The 26,145-nt window shown below is 46.9% G+C and overlaps 1 protein-coding gene across 2 annotated transcripts in view; it reads right to left on the bottom strand.

Moving 5' to 3' along the window:
• Positions 1 to 4,028: 4,028 nt before the first annotated feature.
• PDCD6 (programmed cell death 6) overlaps positions 4,029 to 26,145 on the bottom strand; it is a 214,901-nt gene continuing 192,784 nt past the window's right edge. For both annotated transcript variants that reach the window (XM_069620473.1, XM_069620474.1), the window contains exon 6: positions 4,029 to 4,618. In XM_069620473.1, coding sequence (XP_069476574.1) covers positions 4,520 to 4,618 — 99 coding nt within the window. In that variant the 3' untranslated portion in view covers positions 4,029 to 4,519. The remainder of the gene's footprint in view (positions 4,619 to 26,145) is intronic.

The raw sequence follows: 26,145 nt of genomic DNA, 5'->3' as shown, positions 1-26,145 counted from the left end.
GCTTTGTCGAACGGTCCTTAAGTGTCTTAGGTTTAAACCTACTACACGCTCTGCAGTTCGCTTCGGGTTGATCCCTCGGCAAGCAGAGATTGCACGTGGCGTGCCTGTCGACCCAAGGGTATTTGCGATTGCACTTGGGGCAGAATTGAAAAGGGGTACCCTCCATACGCACCTTAAGGCAGCGGGCTGCTAAGTGTAGGAATATATAAAAAGTAACTATATATCAAGAGTGAAGAGTATGTACCACCCCCCACTCTCCCTACTTGTAAGGGCCGAGGCCAGCGGCCTACTAGGCCCGGGCCGAGGCCAGCGGCCTTCCGAGGCCCAGATCCGTCGTGCAGCAGTCGACGGTCGATGACTTCTCCAGCCGTCGTCGAGGTTGAGGGTCGACGTTGGGGTGGGGAAGGGAATGAATAAGAATTATAATTATAATAACAGCAAAAGTATGGCTAAGGCCAGGGAACTCCGCAAGATGCTTCCGACCAGTATGGCGGAAAAAAACAATCTGAGGATCCTACACGCGTGAGGGATCTTGGGTACAGTGGACGTCACACTAGGGATAGTATTACTGGCACGCCTGTGTCGACGCCCATTTTCGACTTTCGAAAAACAAACTGTAATACTCCGCAGCTTCCACTAGATGTCGGCCTATGCACAGCATGTGATCTAAGCAGATTCCACAAGCCTCAGAAATATATATATATGCTGTTTGGCAGACCCCTGTTAGAAAATAAGTTGTCCAGGTCATCTTTAGTCTCAGATAAATGCTTTATGTAAAGGATGCCTGTTGCATGCCATTGGTTGACTCAATGAATTCAGTTCATGTGACAGTGTAGGTATCTTCGAACTAGAGTAGACAAATTGATAACACAATATTCAAAACAATAGTCTGTGGGCGGGAAGCAATATGGGCTGGGAGCCAAGCTGTGCTCAAGGGTTTATAGTTCTATGGAACAACTGTGGTCAACTTCTCCGTTCTCTGATCCAGGACTGAAGTTTTGTCACCCAGCTGGGAGACTGAGGTGAAAAATGGGCACAGGGAAGGCGCAAGAACGCCATCACGCATGGAAAATGCCAGGATATTTAGCCGGTCCCTGAAAGAAGATGCCCTAGAAGGCTTGTGTCTGTGACATCCTTGAACATGTGGGAACCGGAGGTTCCTGTGCTAGTGTCAGAACAAGTGCTTCAGCAAGACCGACCAAAGAGGAAACAGACACTTAATGGGTCGTTTTTCCCAAATGGCTAAAGATTGATGCAGAGCTTACCTGACAGCAGCACATGAAAATGCATTTGGAGATTCCAGAGCTTTAAGCCCACAAAGGAGAGTTGAGTTGAGGTACTGTCATACAAAGTGGATGGGGCAGAAGGGGTGGAGTCAGTGACAAAAATATACACAACGGGAGGCAAAATTATTATTTCCACATTCAATAATGGAGAGAAGCAGCCATTCAAACAGCATCAGAGCAAATCCAACGTAGTTTAAATAAGCGAGGAGACTGTTCATAACAAGCTTTGCCTGGAGTGAGTTGAAGGGGTTGAGGGAGGAGGGGGCTTTGATTGAGTCCAACAAGGTTCTTCACAAGAAATCTCATGTAAGTGAGAAAAATGTGGCCACAGTTAAAAAGGACTCATTGGACGAGGCGGTAGGGAAGATGGCCACAACCCCAAACAGCTATGCAGAATTCTAAAACACCAGTTAACTTTGCAACAGACCTTGATAACTAAATTGAGTGGGACTTTAGAAGGTTTCTCACTACCAGAAGAAAAGGAGTTAAGTTGAAGACTTCTTAAATACTCAAGTGTTCTCACTACTGATGGACTCAACATGCTGACGTATTCAGAATGTGAACCAAACTATGGCATCAGCAAGGAGGAAAGTTGTAGTGACTGTAATGGCCATATTTCAGGAGCCATCCAGGGGAGAGGAACGACAGAGAAACTGCCATTAAAGGAATGGTTCGCCCAAAAATTTTTATTTAAAAAACATAAAAAAATAACGGTTGGCGGTTTTTTTTTCTCGAAGTCCCTATGTAAAAATTTTGAGCAATTCAAGCTCAAAGATAGCACATGGGGGCATCCATTTTGTGAAATGGATGCCCGCCGCTGTGCTCGCTTTGGCTTTTGCGGCACTAATGAAGGAAAAGCCAGCCAGCTGTAGTAAACAAAAGCTACCACTGGGTGGCTTTTCCTTCATTGGTGCTGTACGCGGAGGACGGGGACCGGAGACTACAGGCAGAAATGCTGCAGCTGCATCTCGGTAAGTGCTATTTTTTAAATAAAAATATACACTAGCTGTGGTTTTTGTTCTAAGTTTTCCAGGCTGGAGGAGCCTGGAAAACTTAGAAATAAAACCGCAGCTTTACAAACGTTGTATTTATGTTTGCGGTAGCTTTTGAAGCGACCGCAAACATAAATACAACGTTATTGTGTTTGAAAACGCTGCGGTTTTTCTAAGTTTCTCAGGCTCCTCCGGCTCGGAGGAGCCTGAGAAACTCAGAAAAGAAAAAACGGAGTGTTTTCAAACACAACGCGGTTGTGTTTCTGCCTGCCGTGGCTATCACTTTGGGTCTCCGGTGCTCCCCCATGGGAGCACCGGAGACCCAAAGTGAAAGCAAAGGCAGGCAGAAACAACGCGGTTGTGTTTACATGCCGCGTTGTTTCTGCCTAAATCTGATTTCCCATTTGGGGCTCTCTGGCTCCCCACGGGGGGCCCCCGAGAGCCCCAAATGGGAAACTCTAAATGCTGCAGTGTTTCTGCCTAAATCTGCTTTCCCATTTGGGGCTCTAGGGCTCCCCGGGGGGGAGCCCTAAAGCCCCAAATGGGAAAGCAGATTTAGGCAGAAACACAACGCTGTTGTGTTTGAAAACGCTGCAGTTTTTCTTTCTAAGTTTCTCAGACTCGGAGGAGCCTGAGAAACTTAGAAAGAAAAACTGCAGCGTTTTCTAACACATTAACTTTGTATTCATGTTTGCGGTCGCTTCAAATGTTTTTAAAGCTGCAGTTTTATTTCTAAGTTTTCCGGGCTCCTGCAGCCCGGAAAACTTAGAAAAAAAAACCTCAGCTAGTGCTTATTTTAAAAAAAAAAAAATAGCACTTACCGAGATGCAGCTGCAGCTTTTCTGCCTGTAGTCTCCGGTCCGCGTCATCCAAGTCCCGGCACCAATGAAGGAAAAGCCACCCAGCGGTAGCTTTTGTTTACTACATCTGGCTGGCTTTTCCTTCATTAGTGCCGCAAAAGCCAGCACAGGCGGGCAGCCATTTCACAAAATGGATGCGCCCATGTGCTTGCTTTTTCAATTTTTGAGCTTGAATTGCTCAAAATTTTACATAGGGACTTCGAGAAAAAAAAAAACACCAATCTTTTTTTTATGTTGCCTATCTATTTTTTAAATAAAAATGTTTGGGCAAACCATTCCTTTAAGAGGAAACTGCAGTTTGAAGGGTGGAGAGTGTATGGGGCAACTAATTTCTAATGCACGGGCATTTATTGTAAAGGTTGAATTCTGTTCCAGAAGAAGTTACAAATGAGGAAAGAAATCACAAAATATTCTATTAATTGCTTTAACTAGGCAGGGCCTCCTCCGTTTAGCAACCAGCAGAATAGAGATACACTCTCATAGAGGAAAACAAATACTATATGTTTATCCAGATTGAGGCTGTGAGATTTCCTGGGTGAGTACCGGCAGATCAACACCTGATCTGTCTGGACCAGTAATCTTTTGTTGCAAGTAAATGTGGACCCTCAGAAATAGGGTGTGCATATGGAGGATCAGGTGTGGGTTCAGACGTTTTGCGATTCGTGTAATATTGCTTCCATCAGGCAGCTACTGAGTGGATGAGAGTGGATGTTCATAGCAATGCATCTGTAGCTTCATCTAGAGTTCTTTATTCCGCCCTCAACCATTCAGACCGAGATGGAGCTATTCGCACTCACTGTTTTTTCTGTTCCTAGTACACAAACAGGCAATTTACCCACCATAAAAAGTGTTGTTTTGTATTTTCCAGGAAGTGTCAGGCTAATAAACAATTTGGTACAATATTTAGTATTTAATTTTCTATACTCCGTAATAAAAATTAATACATTACACGTTTTTAAAAGTAAGGCACCATGCTAAAAATAGCGTGCAAGTACTGTACATTTAAGACATGATCCTTTTAGCTAGCAGGACACGCATCGCAACTACGAGAGCAGGTTTGGCATATAAACTACAACAAAGACATTCTTTTTTTTCCTTGCAGTGTATTTAAAAAAGGTTTCAGTTATATTGTTCTGGCATGTTTAACTGCATGGTCATTCGGGTGCTTGACGTGCAAACAGCTATTGTTTCTATTACAAAGTAAAAATAAGCTTCTTGTATACAAGTTAGATTCTGATGCAGATGAACAATACAAAATTTCTGAGATGCAGCAAATGGGGTTTCTGCCCATTTGTATCAGTATTCCTGTGCAGCAAGTGACAGAAATAAGCAATTTGGCAATTCAAGTCTCTTGATGGTCACAGATGTCCAATGGTCAAGGTCATACAACACTGAAGACTATGGAAAGATACTGTTCATACGACACTTGAATCCAGCCATCTTGATCAGTATCATACCGTCTGAACGCATCAGTCAGTCTCTGAAAGAGAAGAAAAAAAATATATAAAAAATAAAATAAAAATCACATGCACGACAGACTGAATTTAGCTTCATATAGTATTCTCATTTTGCTCGTTATTAATGCTTTTAAAAGAAGATAAGAATACATTGTGGTATGGCTTGCAGGACATACAGCAGACACAAAAAGGAAACATGTACTAACCACTGCAGTAAGCCAGATACCTTCTAATGTCGGTGTACAGCAATTACCCAGAAATGCACATAATCTAGAATAGTGAGAAAACAGAGTATACGTAGGCTTTTCCTGTATGTCGATGCCAGCACATCTCAGCGGCACTATCAATTGCCCACCATGAGGAGTCTGTGTTGAGGTGGTATCTGATCTGGTAATACTATGGTTTGTATTATGTCCTCTGCCGGAGTATTGGTGTGCTGGGGAAGGTGACCCTGGAAGCTGGGTGTCACCACCCACTCTGTAATTTAGGACTCAGGAGGGGGAAGGAGTAGGATCCCCAGGACAACCTCCCAACATATGCTTAAGAGCACAGGGGCTTGACACATTTGTAGTGCTCAGGCACCTGCCCTTTAAGGAAAGTATGAAACATAATGGAAAGCGGCAGCAATAATGCAGAGCCTGTGGGTCCTTTCATACTGGCTCTGCAGTAAAGACATATCCCTCACTGCGCACGAGATCGGTCTTTCCCCATGTGGCAGGGTCATGTATGGATATTGCGAGCTATACTACGCTTTCCAGAGATGCCAGAGCAGTGACAGGCTTGTGGACCCCCTGAAATCCACACATTTGTGAACATAAGGAATCCTATATGGCAGACCAGGATTCTGAAGCCATTGTATGGAGGGCGTGATCATGCTTCACTCTCATTCAAAGACACCTGCATATTCAAAACTCACCAATCCTGCACAGGCCATGAAAATCACAGCTGCAAAACCTTATGGCAAGCCTGGCCCACAGGGAGGGAAGAGAACCATATGCAAGACCCACCATCGGCCAACAGGACAGAGGTATAGGAGTTTGGAGACAGTGAAGGATAGAGTTTGGTGGCATTCAGAGAAAGGAAAGTCTAGGGGAACCGAGGATGGAGGTGGCAGAGAGAGTGAAGGAGGTAAAAAGTGGAGCTAAGAAGGTAGTGAACAGAGCAGTTGAGTAAGTGGTGAAAAGAGGAGTTGAGAGAATAAGATTTGAGGTGCTGGAGTGAAACGAGATACAAGTGGGAAAAAGAAGCTGAAGGAAGAAAACACTCCACAAGGTTGTTAAAGGTATTTATATCACGGACCATCACCAACGGGGTTGGTCCCCAGGCGCTCTGGCGGATCTGTAAAACAAGAAGGGCCGCGTAAGGTTAGTCGGGTGAAGAGGGAGTAGGGGAGAGAGGTGGTGTGCTCTTGGCGGCTTCATTTCAGTGTACACCGTGCGCTGAGCTTTGGTGCGAGTATTGTGTCGAAGCAAGACGGTGTGCTGTTGGTGCTGGTTAGGTGTGCGTTTGTTGTTGATGCAGTGTGGTAAAGTGCGTGCGGTTTGCTGGGCGAGAGATGGTTGTGTGAAATTTTGGGATGAATTAAGTATGCAGAGATTTGAAAGTTGTGTTAGTGGGGTGTGTGTCCTGGTTCTCGAAGATCTGGTTTGATTTAATATGTATTCCTATGGGTGGGGTTAGTTGCTGCTTTTCTTTATTGACCATCTAACTGTTGTGGGTGATGGCGCATTCCCGGCTGTATTCTATTGAACTATGTATAATGTGATTGGGTGTGTCTATTCTCCCCCGTCTGGTGTAGGTGCTGAGGATTGGCTGCCCCCTCTCCTCTTGCTATCTTTGGGACATAGGTCTGTTGGAGTTGGGTGTGATTCAGGGCCAGTCAGAGTGCTGTTGATGAATCGTCCTTGTCCTTCCATCTTGGTCTGCCTATGTGTTCAGTCTTTAGTGTCCTCCTATCATGGCTATTTCTCAGTTTGTAGTTTGGTATGTTGTGGAGTGTCTTCCTTGGATTCTGTTTGTAGTTGATTGCTAGGTGGGATCCGGAATCGGTATCTTCAATCTAGCTACGTGTGTCCCCCTGTGGGTGGTCTTCTAGTTACGCTGTGAAGAGCCAGGGTTTGAGCAGTTTACGGAATAGTAGGTGGTTTCTTGTGCTATGTATGTTCTTTGGTAAGTCGTTCCAATTTTTCTGTCCCTGATGAGAGAAAGAAGAACTTTCGAGTTTTTTTATGTTGTTGGGTTTCGCTTCTAGGCGGATGTCGTTGCTTGATCTGAGCGTTCTTGTTGGTTGATGTAGGTGTAGTTTGTCTCTCAGGAACTCTGTGCCTTGGTTGTGTATCGCTCTTTGCGTGATGCACATTGATTTGAATTGTATTCATTGTTTTATTGGTAGCCAATGTAGTATTTTTAGCGCAGTGTTCTCTTCGGGGTAGTTTGAGAAGCAACATGGCTGCCGCATTTTGTATGCGTTGTAATTTATTCAGAAGTCGTTCAGGCATACCCAGGTATAGGCTATTGGCGTAATCTACTCTGGACATGATGAGAGCAATGATAGTAAGTGATTTGTTGGCGAATGACAGGAACGGTAGGATCCTTTTTGCCGCTCGTAGGAGAAAGAAGCATTTCTTGAGTAGAGCGTTTGGCTCTACAGTAAGATTGCTGTCCATCAGGACCCCCAGTTTTTTTTTTACAATCAAAGATGGTGCTGGGGTTGTACCGAGTTCCCTTGGCCAAGGGATGTAGTGGTGGTCTCCTCTGTTTGTGATGATCATTATTTCCGTTTTGCCTGGGTTGTTTTTGAGGTAGTTGGGAGTTCATCGAGTTGAATACTTCACAAAGGCAGTTCTCTAGTGCTGTGTTTTCTTCTTGAGTGTCTTGTATTTTGACGATTATTTGTGCTTCGTCAGCGTAATTGTAGCAGGTAAGGCAGTGTCGTTTGACGATTTTGATTAGTAGGGATAAGTAGATGCTGAATAATAGCGGGGAAAAGGATGATCCTTGTGGTACTCCGCATGTGGAGTCTCTTGGGTTGGATTTGAAAGGTTTTGATCCACTGCAGGGCGGTGTCTGTTATTCCCAGTCCTAATCTCGTGATGAGGATGTCGTGGTTAACTTGAATGCTGCAGATAGGTCTAAATGTATTAAGGCAGGATTGTTGTCGGAGTCTGCATTTGCTTTTAGGTCGTCCCATGTTGAGAGGAGTGCCGATTCCGTTCTACTCTTTGGTCTGAAACTAACTTGTGCCTCGTCTAGTAGGCAGTGCTCTTCTAGGAATTATTGGATTGTTTGTACATGTATGTTTCGAGCAGTTTGGCTGTGTACAGGATGTTGGAGATGGGTGTGTAGTTGGAGGTCCTCTACGTTTCCTGCTGTATCTTTGAGTAGCAGCCTGATGTATGCTGATTTGAAGGAATGTGGCATTTTCCCTGTTGAGATTGAAAGGTTGAGGACATTCCTGTGGTATTCCATAGGAGTTCCTTGTTTGAGGATTAATTTGTATATGTCCACTGGACAGTGATCCTCAGGGGACCCCGATTTGTTGCTTTGATTTACCAGTTTTCGAAAGTCTCCACAATGATATTTCGGGGAAGCCTCAGTTTTTTCAGATGTTCCTCGTGAGGATAGGTGGGTTCAGTAGTATGATCACGTGGTCTGCTCTGTATGGTTTGTTGGATGGTAATGATTTTGTTTTTGAAGTGGTCTGCTAGGTCATTGCATAGTTTCAGCAATGGTATTGGTGTGATGTTGCATCCAGGTGGATTTTTTATTATGATTTTGAAGAGTTCTTTTTGCGTGTTTGGTGCTGTGAAGATTCGGTTGTCGTATTTCCTCTTTGCTTTTTGTATTTCCTTTTTGTAGGAGGAGATATGTTGCGGAAATGTCAGTTTATTTGCCGTGTCGTTTTTGATTCTCCATTCTAGTTCTAATTTTAGTTTTTTTTATCATGAAACCGAGAAGTGGGGTGAACCATTTTGCCATTGCTCTTTTACGTGAAGGAGTGACAGGTTTTTCTTTGGCAATGTCGTCCATAGTTGTAGCAATCCAGGTGTGGAGTAGGGCTACTTTTTTGTCGAGGTCAGGTTCTTCCATAAATGTTGCTTGTGGTTTGCTGAGCTCCAGAAGTCCAGTTAGGTTGGAGTTTTTGATGGTTCTCCAGTTTCTTTTCATGGTGATCGGTGGTTTGTCTTGTTGCTGGTTTATTGGAGTGGTCATTGTGATTACAAAGGGAATAACGAGGTGGTCGCTCCATAGTATTTGTATTGGGGTTGCCGTGATAATGAGTTCTTTATTGGCAAAGATTGCATCAAGTGTATGCCCTGCCGACTGGGTTGCTCCTTTCACTAGTTGTTGTAGATTCATTGCTGCTAGTTGGCCGCTTCGAGATGTGTGGTTGTGGTTTCTTCATCGAACCAGATGTTGAAATCTCAGCGGACGATTCGAGGATTATGCTGGATAGCTAGGATGGTGATTGCTTCCGTGAAGGTGTCTACGAAGGTTGCATTGTAGGTTGGTGGTCTGTACATCAGTAGGAAATTCAGGTTTGTTTTGGGGTTTAATGATAGGCGTAGGATTCACATTTATTGATATTTAACTGATCTTCCACTTTGATAGCCAGCTGTTCCTTGTGGATGATTGCCCGTTCCACCCACCCCCCCCCCCCCCCCCAACACCTCCATCCTCTTTTGGTTTTTCTGTTTGCTTGGACGCATTTGAAGTTTTCCAGCTGGCAGTTGTTGAGGGTGATCTTATAATTGTCGTCTAGCCATGTTTCAGTTACAAATAGGAGGTCGATACCTCCGTCACATAGGTCGTATAACAGTGGACTGTTTGGACATTGATCTTGCATTGATTAAATTGCAGTGAATCTTTTTGGTATGTTTTGTTTATTAGTTCCTTGTTTTGGTTTGCGGTTGTTCAGTCGCGGTGCTTCTATATTGGCGTCGATTGGATGAAGATCAGCGAAGGCTGCTTCTTCATTGAAGCGGTCCGCTAGATTGATCGTTTTTTTTATTGCAATTGGTTTATTCAAACCTTTACAAATTCAGACTTCAATTCAGTAAAAAGAGAGAAACGACAAACAAATACTACAGATCATCATAAGAAAGAAAAAACTTTAAAAAATGTTTTTAAAAAAAAGGAAAGGGAAAAAAAGGATGGAAAAGCTACTAATACAGCATATTTACACCAATGAAGTGCAAAATAATATATGTACATGGCATATATAGACAATATTAAACCAAATCATCACAAACAATTACTTCTCATAGAAGAAAAGAGGATAAAAATCAGGCACTAAGCCAAACATCAGAGACTAAAAGAAAAAAAACCTATATGCCAAATATTAGAAACCAGCAAACATCCTTAGACCATCTCAGAATTAGGGCATTTCGGACATTCTCAATTATTTGGGATTGGATGATTAAACTCACAATTTACATACATTCTAAAAAGGTACCTGCATTAGGAGAAGATAGTTAAAGCCTCCAATAATAAACCCCACAAGAGGGAAAAGTCCTCTAATTCCTATGATCCGGATAACTTGGCAATGAGGGTTCACCTTCTTTAATCTAAACAATGTTAATGTCCTTGATGAATCCTGAAAGGGCTAAACCCTCATGTACATTTTGAATATTAAGACAGCATTTCGAGACCATATGCATACTACACCCCAGAAGACAGTCACTCAATATAGCCAGAAATATATTCCTTAGATCTTTCATGAATTCACATTCCAGGACAAGATAGATTCTGGGTTTGTTTGACAAAACCTACAGCCAATTTCGTGTGGAAGTATTTGTTTCCTTGTAAAGGAGAATATCCTTAGTCGGTAAGATGTTTCATCTTAATCTTAAGAGCAACCCACGGTAGTACCGATTGGGAAATTGAGGAAGAATTGAAGAGAGGGATCCTCAGCGCTTTTGCTCATGGGACAAATGGCTCAATGATGCATAGGAGTGAAAGGAGTCTGTGGTCAAGATCCAATCATGATCCAACAGCAATTTTTTGGCTTACATCGAGTTGCTAACTAGAGTTTCCAAATGTGAGCCAATATTGTAAAGGATAGTTTAACATGCGTCTTTGAGATCTAACAGACCTGCTGTAGAATTCACATTGTTACCCATCATATATGACTTTTAGGAGTCGAGCCATAATCTTAGCGTATAGTGACAATAGCCGCCATTGGACTTGTGCCCAAAGTGAAACAACCTAATTCATACTTAATTGCCACTAGTGGCACAGCATTTGTTATACCGAGGATCCGTCTCCATATTCGCCCCTCAATTTTATACAGGATTTTCACCATCCTAGCAGGCCACAATTCGAGGCTTTACATTAATTTAGGGGTGATCGGCCCTTCAAAAACATATTGCCGGTTTTAGCGAGAATCTACCAAATTTCCGATCGATTTTAACGATCTGGGATTCCAAAAGCTTAGCCTTGTTCCTTTATGGGCCCCAAAATGAAATCCCAAATACCTAACACTCGTCAATGTGTTCACAGTAGCTCCTTCAATATGCCAAAAGGGGTCAATATTCTTCCGTAGTGCTTTCATGAATGCCAAGATTTCAGTTTTATTAGGGTTTATAATAAGTCAATTTTCTTTTGCATATTTTGAGAAAGTGTCTAAAAGGCGTTCCAGCCTTACCCTTGTTTGATCAAAGATCAGGAAATCATCTGCGTATGCAAGCCACACGATTTTAAATTGCCCTACTTTTGGCGCTATCAACCCTTCATTCATGAAGCTCTCAGCGACATCTGACATATTGGTTAAAGAGCCAGGGGGCTAGCACACAACCCCCGTCTAACTCCGGCGGTAAGATCCGACTCTCTAACTCAGCCCATTGATGTTCGTAGCATGGCCTTTACTGAACCCCGTCTGATATTTACTGAGGGGATGAGACTGCTTTGCCCATTCCTCTAAGTGCAAGAGTAGTAGTGCGGAAAAGATTTTACAATCGGCATTTATTAACGAAATTGGCTGGTAATTTAGATCTGACCTACTTCCGCACTTAAAGATTGGCACCACATGTGCTGTGTGCCACGATAATGGAGTAATACCTGTGCGGATAATATCCCTAAATTCCAGGTCCACGAGATTTGCCCAGAGGTTTTGATCCGCCTTAAAAGGTGTTATTTGTTAGGCCATTGGGTCCCCCAGCATGCAAGCCTTTAGATTTTATGAAGTCATTTATATTGCCAATCTCGAAAGTGGGTTCCCATTTATCATAGGACATTAATTACTTACCGTAAAAGCATTTCTGATGATTGTATCTGCTTAGATTCACATGCTGTGCATATATAGTCTGACATCCAGTGGTAACCGCAGAGTATTGCATCTTGTATTTCGAGAATCGAAAGGGGACATCGACATGGGCGTGCCTGTAACACTACTCCTACGTGACGTGTAGTCTACCCAAAATCCCTCACGTGCCTAGGTCCCTTCGATAGTATTTTTTCTGCCGTGAGGGAGCCTATGACTATCGTGAGAGAGTACAGAAAAGAGAGCAAGTAGTAAGACGTCCATGTTCCTTCCATCCGAGCGGGGAGGAAGGGTGGACGCATGTGCATCTAAGCAGATACAATCATCAGAAATGCTATTACGGTAAGTAATGCATGTCTTCTGATGCTTGTTTATCTGCTTAGAATCACCTGCTGTGCCTAGACTAGCGAGCAGTACGAAGAGTTGGAGGTGGGTTGTGAGAAGGAACGGTAGTGAAAAGAGGTCTTAGTACTGCTTGTCCCACCTGAGAATCAGACCTAGAATGAGTGTCTAGACAATAGTGTCTTGTAAAACTGTACAGAACTCCAGGTTGCCGCTTTGCAAATGGACTCAAGAGGAACATTTGCAATGAATGCTATGGAAGCCCCAGTGCCCCGAGTAGTGTGCGCTCTAGGCTTGAAGGGCAGTTCACCCTTAGCAAGAGTGTAACAGAGTGTGATGCAATTAACAATCCACTTCGAGATTGCTGATTTAGAGACAGGATCCCCTGCTCTACCAGCTGCCACCGAAACAAAAAATTGGTTTGTCTTTCTCAGTGGTTTAGTTCTGTCCAGGTAAAACACGACTGCCCGACGCACATCTAATGTGTGTAGGCTTCTCTCGGCCATGTTAGTAGGGTTCTGGAAGAAAGTAGGCAGTTCTATCGATTGGTTCACATGGAACATGGAGATAAATTTAGGCAGAAAACGAGGTTGAGTGAGCAGAACCACCTTATCTCTGAACTGTTACGAAAGGGTCTAGAACTGAAAGGGCCTGTAGTTCACTAACCCTTCTTATAGAAGGGATAGCAACCAGGAAGGCTGTCCTATAGTTAAGATCTTTGAGACTTGCCTTATGCATAGGCTCAGATGGAGACCCCATAAGTCTGGTTAATACCACATTCAGGTCGCATCCGGGAGCTGGGTTTGAAGTGGGGGGTGGGGGGTTGAATCCTCTTGACCCCTTCCATGAAAGCCTTAATAACTGGTATCTTCCACCATGACGCTTTTTGTTGTGAAGTGTGTAGGCTGAGAGAGCAGCTAAGTGAACCTGAAGGGAATTAAAAACCAGGCCTGTGTCAAGCAAGTGAGTCAGGTACAATACAATGTGACTAAAAGAGCAGTCAATGGGATTGATGCCCGTTAGGGAGAATTCTCTCTTCAGGCTGAATTTCCTAACCTAGTGAGTCCCCCAGCAGCTTTGCTGGATTTCTGGAGTTTGTTTTTTTTCTCCTGCCATGAGTGAGACTCTTTTTCTCCCACTCTTGGGCATGATTTATGGTGTTCCTTTGACTGTTCATATGTTTTATGGGCTATGGGGTCCTTTACTCCATAGGGTCTCATGTGTTTTTACTATGTGTGTTACACAGCACCCTCTGTGCAGTAACACAGGGGTGTCCTAGTGACACCCCACCATAGACTCCATATCCTGGGACTGACTACTGTCTCCCAGGGCATGTAAAGTCACCATTGGCTTTACTAGTCCCAAATTATGAACAGAAAGCAGTACAAACCATCATATTGTGGACGTACTGGTCGGGGCAATTCGATTGCCCCGGGGTCTGTTAGTCGAGGGGGCACGTCTCCGTCACCCCTGATCGAGTTTTGGCTGGTGGCAGTGGATACTACTTTTTATATTCGACCGCGAATATATCCCTATGGGATTTTCCCATTGTTTGAGGCTACCAACTTTAATTATTTAATTCTCATAGCCTCGAACATACCGCCGGTTTATTTATTTAATATTAATTCGCTGGTTGGTATTTTTTGCCAGGACTTGATTCTAAAATGGCATTTGTGTTCTCTTCTGCGACTCCAACCCAAGTCGAGCCCTTTGTTCCACTTTTTGGCGGGCTTCTCCACAGAAGCCTCCAAAAGTGGTGTCACTCTGTCTGGGTACCAAGGGGGTATAGGAGGGGTTTAGGCACCCTGGACTGAGTTACCTTGGTAACTCAAGTAGCAGTCTTGTGTGATTGGCCCAAGTGGTGAGCCGGCCGGCTCACCACTTAGCAGGTTTGATTGACAGCTAGGCTGAGTGAATGGGGGTGTGCTGCATAAAAGCAGGGCTTTGGGGACTGGAACTTCAGAAGTCGCCACAGGACCTGAGAATCCGACGAGGGAGAAGCTGAGCCGACCTACTACGACAACACCACCGGTGGAGCCCTGCGGAACCGACTCACCACTTCCCGACGACAGAGAAGATCTCCCGGCTGGAGAGGCTTCTTCCCCCGACTGGTGGGCACAACCAGTTTACCTTCTTTTCTTTGCATCCCAGGACGTCTTGTGGTCGAATTGCCCGTGCCAAGCACCCCGGCAACCGGATAGCCACTTACCACTGGACCGCGAATATAAGGACCGCCCCTTTTACCTGAGAACTCTGCGGCTGGTTTCTTCCCTGGCAGTGCAACGGACTCCTGTCTTCCTCCCCGACGAGATCCTCTCTTCCCCCGGACGAGGCACCAACTTACATCCGCTGCCAGGAACAACTGCCCCCGCTGGAGTATTCTCACCACTTTAAAAGGTACCGTGTCCGCCTTGCCTCATTTTCTAAAGATTGCTACAAGGTAATAATAATCCCTTAGCTTTCTGGACTGGGCTGGCCGCCTTGACCTTCTAACTGGTCCCTCTCTTTTGGTCCAAATCTTTTTGAACCTTTGCAAGACTCTTGTGCACTTCAACCGTGTGGCCTTGGACACATTTCGTTCTGATCCTCTTAAAGTGGATCCGGCCTTCTGAACTCTACTTGCCTTCCTCTCTTGTTGTGTTCTTGTGAAAGTGTTGGGATCTGTTTCAAATTATACTCTGCTTTTCTCTCCCTTTTAAAACAAATTATTAGAGTGCCATCTGCGTTAAGCGCTCACCGCTGTCTGAAAATAAGTGGGGCTTTACTTAAGACTTGTCTAATATTCTTCTAAGGGAGTGTGTATCTTTTAGTGACCGTGTTTTTGAACTGCTTACTACTAGTGCCTGCGTGTTTTTCTAGATGTGGTTTTAAATAAATAATTATATCTCTTTTTACACCAAGCTCTGGTCAGTGTTTACTTGTTCTACTGTGTTCTTTTGACCTATTGTGAATACTCTGTATACTGCCTAACTCTTCTTGAGGGAAGTCTGACTGCTCAGCCACAGCTACCAAGTGAATCTGTGTGGTACAGACTGCTACCAAGTGGGTTTACTGCCAAACACCGGTAGTCTTAAATCTTTTGCAGTGGTCCCAGAGGGAACTGCACAGGTTTCTGACTAACAATGCCCTTGGTATTGCACCAGATAAAGTGTTTCCATTTACTGGAATAGCAATATCGGGTGTTAGGTTTTCTCGCTTCCTTAAGTATGTCGATGCATCTCTGAGGGAGTTGTAGATGTCCGAACTCTATGACCTCAGGAGTCAGGCCGCTAAGTTCAATGTTTGCGGGCATGGGTGAAGTGTCTCCCCTTTGTCCTGAGACAACATGTTGTACAGGCAAGGTAGTTTCACTGGGGGAGATAGAGTCATCTTCATCAGATGAGCGAACCAGGGTTGGCCGGCCACAATTATCATGGTGACTGACTCCTGGTGCATCTTGTGCACTATCTTGTTGAGTAGGGGAGTCAGAGGAAAAGCGGAAACAAATTTCCCTGACCATGTGATCCAGAGTCTGTTCCCCTTGGAGTGGTTTTGTGGGCACCTGGAGGCGTAGTCTTGGCATTGAGCGTTCTCCAGAGTTGCGAACAAGTCAATCTGTGGGAAGCCCCATTCTGCGAAAACGTTGGAGACTATGTTTTCGTGTAATCACCATTCGTACTCCATGGGTAGCGGGAAATCTCTGCCGAGTAGGTCTGCCAGAAGACAGAGTTCCCCTGGAACATGTGTTTGAGAGCCCACTTCCAAATGTTCTGGGACAGTCTGGACAGCCCTGGAGAGTGAATGCCCCAGTTTGTTCAGATAGTACATGGCTGTGGTGCGGTCTGTGAGGATCAGTCACATCTTCCCCTGCAGTTGTGTCTGAAAAACTTTCAGTGCTTTGAATACTGCTAACAGTTCCAAAAGGTGTATGTGGTTGGATGCTATGTCTGATGACCAAACTCTGTGTGCTGTCTGATGAAGCAGGTGAGCTCCCCACCCTGTGAGAGATGTGTCTGTAGTGATAGTGGCCTCCACTGCGGGTGTGGTGAATGATTTCTCCTTCAAGAGTGTCTCTCTCGACCACCACCGTAGCGAGAGAACGAGGGCTGGCGAGACAACCACTAGATCGCCCCATTGTCTGCTGGACTGACACCACTGGCTGTTGAGCCACTCCTGCATTGGACGCATGCGCAAGCGCACGTGAGAAACCAAATAAATCCATGACGCCATCATTCCTAACAATCGCATAGCCTTGCGTACAGTCACCTCTCGACTGGCTACATATTGAGGGATCTGAAACAGCATGTTTTGGACCCTCTCGTTGGAGGGGAAGACGAGGCCGTCCTCTGTTCGAATTAGAGCCCCTAGGAACTGTTTGACTTGGGTCTAAGCTGGATTTCTTCTCATTGATGGAGAATCCCAGGCTGAATAAGAGGTCTATTGTCTTTTGGGTATTTTTCGTAGGACCCCCCCTTTTATGAGCCAGTCGTCGAGGTAAGGATAAACCGGGATGGATAACCTGCAAAGGTGTGCTGCTGCCAGTACCTTTGTAACACCCTTGGTGCTGAGGCTATGCCGAAGGATAGAACCTTGAACTGATAGTGCTTGTTCTGTATCATGAATCTGAGGTATTTTCTGTGCACTGGCAACATGAAAGTAGGCATCTTTCATGTCCAATGTTGCCATGTAATCCCCCTGTGTGAGCAGGGGAATTACGTCCTGCAGAGGGACCATGCTAAACTTTTGGGGCTTGAGAAAATTGTTCGCTGGGCCCAAATCTAGTACAGGGCGCATGCCGAGATCCTTTTTGGGTACAAGGAAGTACACTGAATAAATACCCTTGTTTACCTGTAGAAGAGGCACGACTTCTATGGTGCCCTTTTCCTGCAGGGTCTCGACTTCTTGTAGCAGTATGCGCAGCGGTTCTGGCATCAGGCGTCTTGCTCGTGGAGTCTGAATTGGGGGGGGACTGGGCAAATTCTATACAGTACACGTGGGCAATGGACATGAGTACCCACTGGTCTGTAGTTATCCTCTCCCATGCTTGAAGAAATGATGTTAGCCGGCCCCCGACCGGGGAGGCATGGGAGGGGACCCGGATCTGTGGGTCATTTTTGGCCTGAGACCAGGGAGCCTCGAGGGGTAGAATTCCGACCCCCTTCCTTTACCACGTTGTTGGCCTCTTGGGGGGTACGGGGTGGTGTAGGTGTTCGCTCCTTGGGGAGAGGACCAATTATTTCCCGAGCTGTATTGTTCTGAGGGAAAAGTTGACCACGAAAGGAACGTTTAGCTGTGCTCCCCCACCTCGGAAAAGGACTCTGGGTGATCTGATCCAGGGCCTTGAGAGTGTCAAGCTCCTTCTTAGCGTTTGAGCGCTTCGTCAACCGCCTTTCCAAATAAATGTGTGTCCTCCACTGGCTTATTTATTAATGAGTCTCTAGTTTAAAACCAGAGTTATGTAACCATGCGTGCCTCTTCAGGAGGATACCTTAAGCCAAGGATCTGCCAGCTGTCTCTGCTGCATCCAAAGTATTTTTAAGGATACTCCGATTAACCTGCCTGCCTTCTGCAACCGTGGAGAGCAGGCGAGCTTGCAGCGGTTCCAGGACTTCTTGAAGGCCCTCCTCTAGCATGGCCCATTGTGCATCGGCATAGCTGGCCACAAGGTTGTATTTGCGATGTGAGTGGAAAAGGCTGCAGCCTCTGTGACCTTTTTCCCTAGAGCACATAGTCCAAGCACAAGGCATCAGGTTCCGGTGTTGGAGTAGGTCACTGCCAAGGGTGAGGATCAATTGGGTCAGGGTTGTCTCCCCAACCCTCTGTGGAGTCCAAATGAACATCCTCAGTGTCAGCAAAGGGATCTTCATCTTGATTGTATAGGTCCACAGGAGCCTCCTCCACAGTGAGGTCAAATATATTCTTCTTCTTCCTCCTCCTCCTCTAGAGAAGGGTCAAAGACTTTCTGAAGCTTCGGCAGAGGGCTGGGGGGGGGGGGCGGTTCTCCTCTCCAGGTCTTCTCTGAAGAATCCACACCCAGAGTTCTACAAACCTCTCTAGCCTATCCATACATCCCTCAAATTTTCTCTGGACCAAATAGATGAACCAGAGGGATCCAGGGGTGGAAAGGTCTCCTGTAATGGATCTTATGTCACCAAATGTCGAGATTTCTCCTTTAACATCGAAGAAATCCCTCCAGTGCCTTCTGAAAAGTCCTTTCGGGGGACCGACAGTTGACGGGTATCCTTCCGTTTGTCTTTGGGCCTCTCCGTGGGTTCCGACAAATCCTTGGGCCTATCCCTGGATTTTGAGGAATCCTTAGAATTGTCCTTGGGGCAGGATGACTCCTTGGACCGTTGCTTCTGACCATCTGGCGAAATAATCCTAGCGATGCTTTCGGTAATCACCTCAGAGTCGGGCACTTGTAAAGTTCAGGCATGCGATTGCTTTCGGCAGAACAGGGGCCTTCTCGGCCGTGGACGCTTTCTTCCTATGCGTTTCGACAGACTCCTGAATATTGGGGGCAGCGCCCTTCGATTTAGAGGGCCTAGTCGCAAGGTGCACCTGCGGTTGCGGGCTGACTATCCTGACGATCGGCGGGCAAAGCCGAAGTTATCGGTGTGCCCGTTGGCACTTTGGTACCGCTTCGACTGTTTCGTCGAAGACGTCACTGGGGTTGTGTTCTTAGTGTGTGAAACATGTGCGACTTTGTCGCCGGGGTCTACAGTCTCCATAGCATGACCCGAGTCTTGCCTAGTGGGGCCGGGGACAGACGATGCAGTGTGAGAATGCTCCGCCGAGAGGTCAATCGCCTCCGAATCAGAGGCATGTTCGTCACTCAGCCCCTCGTCACAATCGGCGGTTGTGGCAGCGGGAGAACTAGACTCGGCCTGAGTCACTCCGTAGGCCGCCCACCGCCTAACACGGCGCTCCTTTAGTGTCTTCGGACGCAGGAGTTTGCAAGCTGCACAAACCGCCTCATTGTGATTAAGGGGTAAACACTGATTACACTTATGGTGTTTATCCTTCCAGGGGAATTTGGCCTTACAAGATAAACAAAACCTAAAAAGGAGTCCTCTCCATAGCGGAGGAAACAAATAGTGACGAGAAGACCCAGGGAACAAAGAGGAAAGGGAAAGGTATTCTTAGAAAAGGAAAATGTCCACCCCAACCCCGCTCTCCCTACTGTGTAGGCCAGCCAGAAGGCCCAGCCACGTGGTTGGCAGCGCCGACCGGAACACTGTCCGTCGAAGATCTGTTGAACTATCATCGGCAGAGATCTGGAAACAGCCGTCGGTGGATGTTTTGCACAGCGAGGGCGAACATTTTGACTCCCCCCACCCCCTCCCCGATTTGTAGCACTTTTAATGTGGGGGAGAGTGAGAGACCCCTGCACCCCTTACCCTCACATCCCCATGCCTAATTAATACATATATATATATATATGACAATGCATTACTTACCGTAAAAGCATTTCTGATGATTGTATCTGCTTAGATTCACATGCTGTGCATAGGTCCGACAGTAGTCGAAAAAGGGACGTCGACAAGGGGTGTCTGAAATACTATCCCTATAGCGACGTGTGTTGTACCCACAATCCCTCACGCGTCGAGGTCCCTCTGTTTGTATTTTTCTGCCCTGAGGGAGCCTTCTAGACGTGAGTGAGTACAGAAAAGAGAGATATAAAAGGAAGTCTATGTTCCTTCCATCCGAGCGGGGAGGAAGGGTGGGCGCATGTGAATCTAAGCAGATACAATCATCAGAAATGCTTTTACGGTAAGTAAATCATTGTCTTCTGATGCTTGTTAATCTGCTTAGAATCACATGCTGTGCATAGACTAGCAAGCAGTACCCGGAGTTGGCGGTGGGTTATGAGAAGGAACAGTAGAGAAAAGATGTCTTAATACTGCCTGACCCACCTGTGAGTCAGATCTCGAGTGTGCATCTAGACAGTAGTGTTTTGTAAAGGTGTGCACAGAACTCCAGGTAGCCGCCTTGCAGATGGACTCAAGGGGAACATTTGCAATGAATGCTATGGACGCCCCCGTGCCTCGAGTAGAGTGTGCTCTAGGCCTAAAGGGCAGTTCTCTCTTAGCAAGAGTATAGCAGAGAGTGATGCATTGAACAATCCATCTAGAAATAGTGGACTTTGAAACTGCATCTCCCCTTCTCTTCCTGCTGCCACCGAGACGAAGAACTGATTAGTCTTCCATAGTGGTCTGGTTCTTTCCATGTAGAACATGACCGCTCTGCGCACATCCAGTGTGTGTAGAGTCTTTTCTCCTAAATTGGAAGGATTTTGAAAGAACGTTGGCAGTTCTATAGACTGGTTTACGTGGAATTTCGATATGAACTTCGGCGCAAACCTTGGGTGCGTGCGTAGAACCACCTTATCTCTGTGAACTGAAACGAAGGGGTCTAGAACAGAACGAGCCTGTAGTTCACTTACCCTCCTGATGGAGGTGATAGCTATTAAAAAAGCAGTCTTAAGCGTGAGGTCTTTAAGAGATGCTTTGTGCATGAGTTCGAAAGGTGAGCCCATGAGTCTGGTAAGTACCACGTTAAGGTCCCATCCGGGGGGTGTATTCTCTTTATTCCCTCCATGAAGGCCTTTATAACAGGGATCTTCCACCACGACACCTTGAGTTGGGAAGTGGTGTATGCAGAAAGTGCCACTAGGTGGACTTTAATGGAATTGAACACTAGACCTGAATCCAATAAGTGGGTCAGGTATAGAACAATATGTGTGGGAGAGCAGTCAATTGGGTTGATGCTTTTCCCTCTGCACCAGATGACAAATCTCTTCCACTTGCTAGAATAGCAGTGGCGAGTGTTAGGTTTCCTGGTTCCTGAGAATGTCCATACATCTCTGCAGGAGCAGTAGATGCCCGAATTCTATGACCTCAGGAGCCAAGCTGCTAAGTTCATGTTCTGGGGGCATGGATGCAGAGTCCTGCCCTTGTCTTGTGACAGCATGTTGTACGGGCAGGGGAGTTTCACTGGGGGAGATAGGGACATCTCCATCAAGTGAGCGAACCATGGCTGACAGGCCCACATTGGGGCCACCAGTATCATGGTTACTTGTTCCTGGTGCATCTTGTGCACCACCTTGTTGAGAAGGGGAGTCGGGGGGGGAGCGTAAACAAATTTCCCTGACCATTGCATCGACAGACCGTTCCCCTTGGATTGGTTCTGGGGGTACCTGGAGGCGTAATTTGGGCATTGTGAGTTCTCCAGGGTTGCGAATAGGTCTATTTCTGGGAATCCCCATTGTGTGAAGACGTCGAAGACGATGTCTTCGTGCAGTCGCCATTCGTACTCTTCGGGCAGGGGGAAATCTCTGCTGAGTTTGTCTGCCAGCAGATTGAGTTCCCCTGGTACATGTTCTGACAGTAGGAACATGTTTTGTTTGAGAGCCCACTTCCATATATTTTGGGCCAGTTTGGACAGTCCTGGAGAGTGGGTGCCCCCCTGCTTGTTGATGTAGTACATGGCTGTGGTGCTGTCTGTAAGGACCAACACAGTTTTGCCTTGTAGGTGTTCCTGGAAGGCTTTTAGCGCCTTGAACACAGCTAGTAGCTCCAGTAGATTTATGTGTTTGGATGCTACGTTCGGAGTCCACACTCCGTGAGCAGTCTGATGGGATAGGTGAGCCCTCCATCCTGTTAGGGATGCGTCTGTGGTTAGAGTGGCTTCCGCTGCGGGTGTGGCAAAGGGTTTTCCTTTTTCCAGGTTTTCCTTTGTCCACCATCATAGCGAGAGAACCAAGGCCTGCGAGACCACCACTGGCTGTTGAGCCACTCTTGCATAGGGCGCATGCGCAGGCGCGCGTGAGGTACCAAATAAATACACGACGCCATCATGCCTAGCAAGCGCATTGCTTTGCGTACCGTCACCTCTCGACCGGTCACATATTGAGGGATCTGAAACAGCATGTTTTGGACCCTCTCGTTGGAGGGGAAGACGAGGCCGTCCTTTGTTTGAATTAGAGCCCCTAGGAATTGTTTGATTTGGCTGGGGTCTAGGCTGGACTTCTTTTCGTTGATGGAGAAGCCCAACTGGAACAAAAGGTCTACAGTCCTTTGGGTATTGGAGAAGCATGTTTCGTAAGAATCCCCTGTTATGAGCCAGTCGTCGAGGTAAGGGTAAACTGGGATGGACAACCTGCGCAGGTGGGCCGCTGCCACTGCCAGTACCTTCGTGAATACCCTTGGTGCTGATGCTATGCCGAAGGGTAGCACTCTGAACTGATCGTGTTTGCCCTCTATCATAAACCTGAGGTATCTTCTGTGTGCTGGCAACATTAAAATATGAAAGTATGCATCTTTCATGTCCAATGTTGTCATGTAATCTCCCTGTGATAGCAGTGGGATCACTTCCTGTAAGGTCACCATACGAAACTTCTGGGGTTTGATAAACTTGTTCGCTGGGCGCAGATCTAATACAGGGCGCATGGTTAGATCCTTTTTGGGTACAAGGAAGTACACTGAATAAATACCTTCCGTTACCTGAGATAGAGGCACGACCTCTATGGCTCCTTTTTCCAGCAGTTGTTGTACTTCTTGGAGAAGGATGGCAAGGTGTTCCGGTGTCATGCGTCGTCCCCTCGGGGGTCTGTATGTTGGGGAACTGTTGAATTCGATGCAGTATCCGTGGGCTACAGTGGAAAGTACCCAGCGGTCTGACGTTATTCCCTCCCATGCTGGAAGAAAGGATGTTATCCGGCCCCCGACCGGTGTTGCATGGGAGGGGACGCGAATCTTCGCGTCACTTGGTGTTGTTGGGGGCTTGGGAGCCTCTGGGGGTGGACCCCCGCCCTCTCCCTTTGCCCCTGCGCTGTCCCCTTCGGCTGTACTGCCCACTATTGGTCTGGTAACTGGTGGCAGGGTACTGTTGCTGCGGATTCTGCTGTTGGCGTTGGCCACGAAAAAAGCGTTTGTTGCCATAGCCGCGTCTGGTAGTGGGTTTAGAGATCTGGTCAAGAGTTTTGATAGTATCGAACTCTTTTTTAGCCATTTCCAGAGCCTCATCCACCACCTTCCCGAAGAGGTTTGAGTCTTCAACAGATTTATTTATTAAAGACGCCTGTGTCTCCGGTTTGAACCCTGAGTTGCGCAGCCATACATGGCGTTTTAGGAGTATTCCCTGAACCAGGGAACGTCCCGCTGTCTCAGCAGCATCCAGAGAGTTCTTTACAATACTCTGGTTGACCTGGGTTCCTTCGCCAATAGTTGAAAGCAGGCGTGTACGTAGTGGTTCCGGCGCTTCTTCGGCGTCCTTGCGCAGTTTGGCCCACTGCGCGTCCCCGTAGCTAGCTAGTAAAGAATTGTTGTTCGCAATTCTTGCCGAAAAGGCAGCCGAGGATGTGACTCTTTTAGCAAGGGCATATAACCTCTTGCCCTCCTTGTCAGGTGGTGCCTCACTGGTGGACAGTGGCACCCCTGCCCTCTTCCTTGTATTAGTTACTACAAGGGAATCCGGAAGGGAATGTCCCCTGATGTACAGCGGGTCTGAGGGTGAAGGAGTGAAAAGTTTTTCAATCCTTGGATTAACTCCTCTGATTAGTGCGGGTGTGGATAGCGAAGGGATGATTCTTCTCTTCACTGAAGCGAGGAGGGGAATGGTCTGGCTGACTGGGGGTTTCTCCTTAATTACTCTTTCCACAAAGTCTATTTCCGGAGAGATCTCCCCAGTGTCCAGTTCGAAATGTGCTGCTGCTCTGTGCAACCGGGCATTGAATGTGGGCTGATCGTCAATGGGAGACGTGTTTCTAACAGGTGAATTGTCAGGAGGATTTAGGTTCAGGACATCAGTGTCCGAACATACCGATGGGGATTGCCAGGGATGAGAAGGTCCTTCTTCTGGATTTTCTCCGAAGCCTTCTCCTACCATGTCTGGGCTGTCTTCCAGACCTTCCTCTTTGTTTTGTCCTTCTTCATTGTCCACAAAATCATCCTCCTCTTCTAAGTATTGTTCCTCACCAGTGAGGTCATACACATTATGGAAGTCTAAGGCTGTGTCCTGCCTCGGGTATTTGGCCCTGGGGTCCTCCTGAGGCCCTTCTCTTGTTCTCTTGGGAGTGGGAGGGTTCTGGGTGTTCATAAACCTCTCCATTCTCTCCATGCAGAGATGGAGCCTTTCCATGGTTTCATGGGGTACCCCTGAGCGGTCTAGCGGGGGAAAATTAGTGTTATCTTGCTGAAAACGGCTCGACCTCTCCCACGTCGTCGAGGAAAGTGTCCCGTCGCCCTCCGAAAAGCCTTCTGGTGTGCTGGGTGTCCCCCCGAATGAAGGGGGTAGTCCCTGTTTTTCTTCAGGCCTTTTCGGCTTGTCTTTCGGCCTTTGCGTAGCGCTCGACGTGTCTTTCGGCGTACGCTTCTGGGCGTCGGCCACAACGATCCTCGCCAAGCTCTCTGTGACTCGTCTGTCAGCAGAGGGCTGTGGTTTCGACGTTACGGGTGTCGAACGTTCTCCGGCGGCGTGCGCTCTCTGCTGGTGCGCGGCGGCCGATGGTTTGGGGGCGGCGCCCTTATTTGCCGAAAGCCCAGTCGCTGGTCGCGGCTGCGAGAGGGGCTTCGAACCCGAACGGTCCGAGGAGGCCGCCGGTGTAACCTGCGTCTCCTTGGGCACTGATGCTTTCTTCGTCTTCGACGAAGAAGAGCTATGGGTTGTGTGCTTATGTGTGGTATCGTGTGCTTCAGTGTCGCCGGGGTGTTCATCCCCATAAGCAGGGCGTGAGCCGAGCCCGTCTGGGCCGGGGACAGACGACGAAGAGCGCGAGCGCTCTTTCGAGGGGTGTAGGACTTCCGTAGCGGAGGTCGTGTTATCACGTTCCTCGTCACTGTCGGTGGTAGCAGCGGCGGGTGAAGACCCGGCCTTCGACATAGCGTAGGCCGCCCACCTCTTGACCCTACGGTCTTTTAGAGTCTTTGGCTTTAGAAGCCGACAAGCCGAGCAACCCTCCTCTACGTGATCGAGGGGCAAGCAGCGGTTACACCGTGAATGCTTGTCCTTCCAAGTAAACTTGCCCTTACAAAGTGGGCAAAACCTAAAGGGTGTCCTCTCCATAGCGGAGGCAATAAACCGTGATAACTACCCCAAGGGAAAGGAAGGGGAAAAGGAAAGGCATTCTCAGAAAAAGAATCAGAGATGTCCCACGACCCCACTCTCCCTACTGTATTTGGCCTGCGAGGCCAGGCCACGTGTTCGGCAACGCCGAAGGATCTCCTCCGCTCGTCCCCTCCGTCGAAGATCTTGCTCGGCGGAGACAGCTTCACAACAGCGTCGAGGGAGGGATCGATATATTAAATCTTTAAACAGGAAAAAACGACCAAAGGTCGAGGAGATGGAATCTGCAATGTCTCTCGAGGAGCTCCGCATAAAGGCGACCAGTAGCTGGGCGGAAAAAAACAATCTGAGGGACCTCGACGCGTGAGGGATTGTGGGTACAACACACGTCACTATAGGGATAGTATTTCAGACACGCCTTGTCGACGTCCCTTTTTCGACTACGAAAAACAAAATGCAATACTCCGCAGTGACCACTGGATGTCGGACCTATGCACAGCATGTGATTCTAAGCAGATTAACAAGCATCAGAAATATATATATATATATATATATATATATGGGATACATTACTCACCGTAATCGTATTTCTGATGCTTGTATCTGCTTAGATTCACATGCTGTGCATAGGCCGACATCTAGTGGAAGCTGCGGAGTATTACAGTTTGTTTTTCGAAAGTCGAAAATGGGCGTCGACACAGGCGTGCCAGTAATACTATCCCTAGTGTGACGTCCACTGTACCCAAGATCCCTCACGCGTGTAGGATCCTCAGATTGTATTTTTTCTGACATGAGGAAGCATGAGGAGTAGCGTGAGTACAGATAATCCAAGCAGATAGACAGAAAAGGTAAGACTACAAGCAATCATGCGCCTTCTCTCGGAGGGGAGGAAGGGTGGGTCGC

This window comes from Ambystoma mexicanum, chromosome 5q (genome assembly GCF_040938575.1).
Source record: "Ambystoma mexicanum isolate Mex_15411 chromosome 5q, UKY_AmexF1_1, whole genome shotgun sequence".
Taxonomy (NCBI): domain Eukaryota; kingdom Metazoa; phylum Chordata; class Amphibia; order Caudata; family Ambystomatidae; genus Ambystoma; species Ambystoma mexicanum.
Note: the sequence above shows the minus strand (reverse complement) of the source record. Positions and strands in the feature narration are given on the sequence as shown.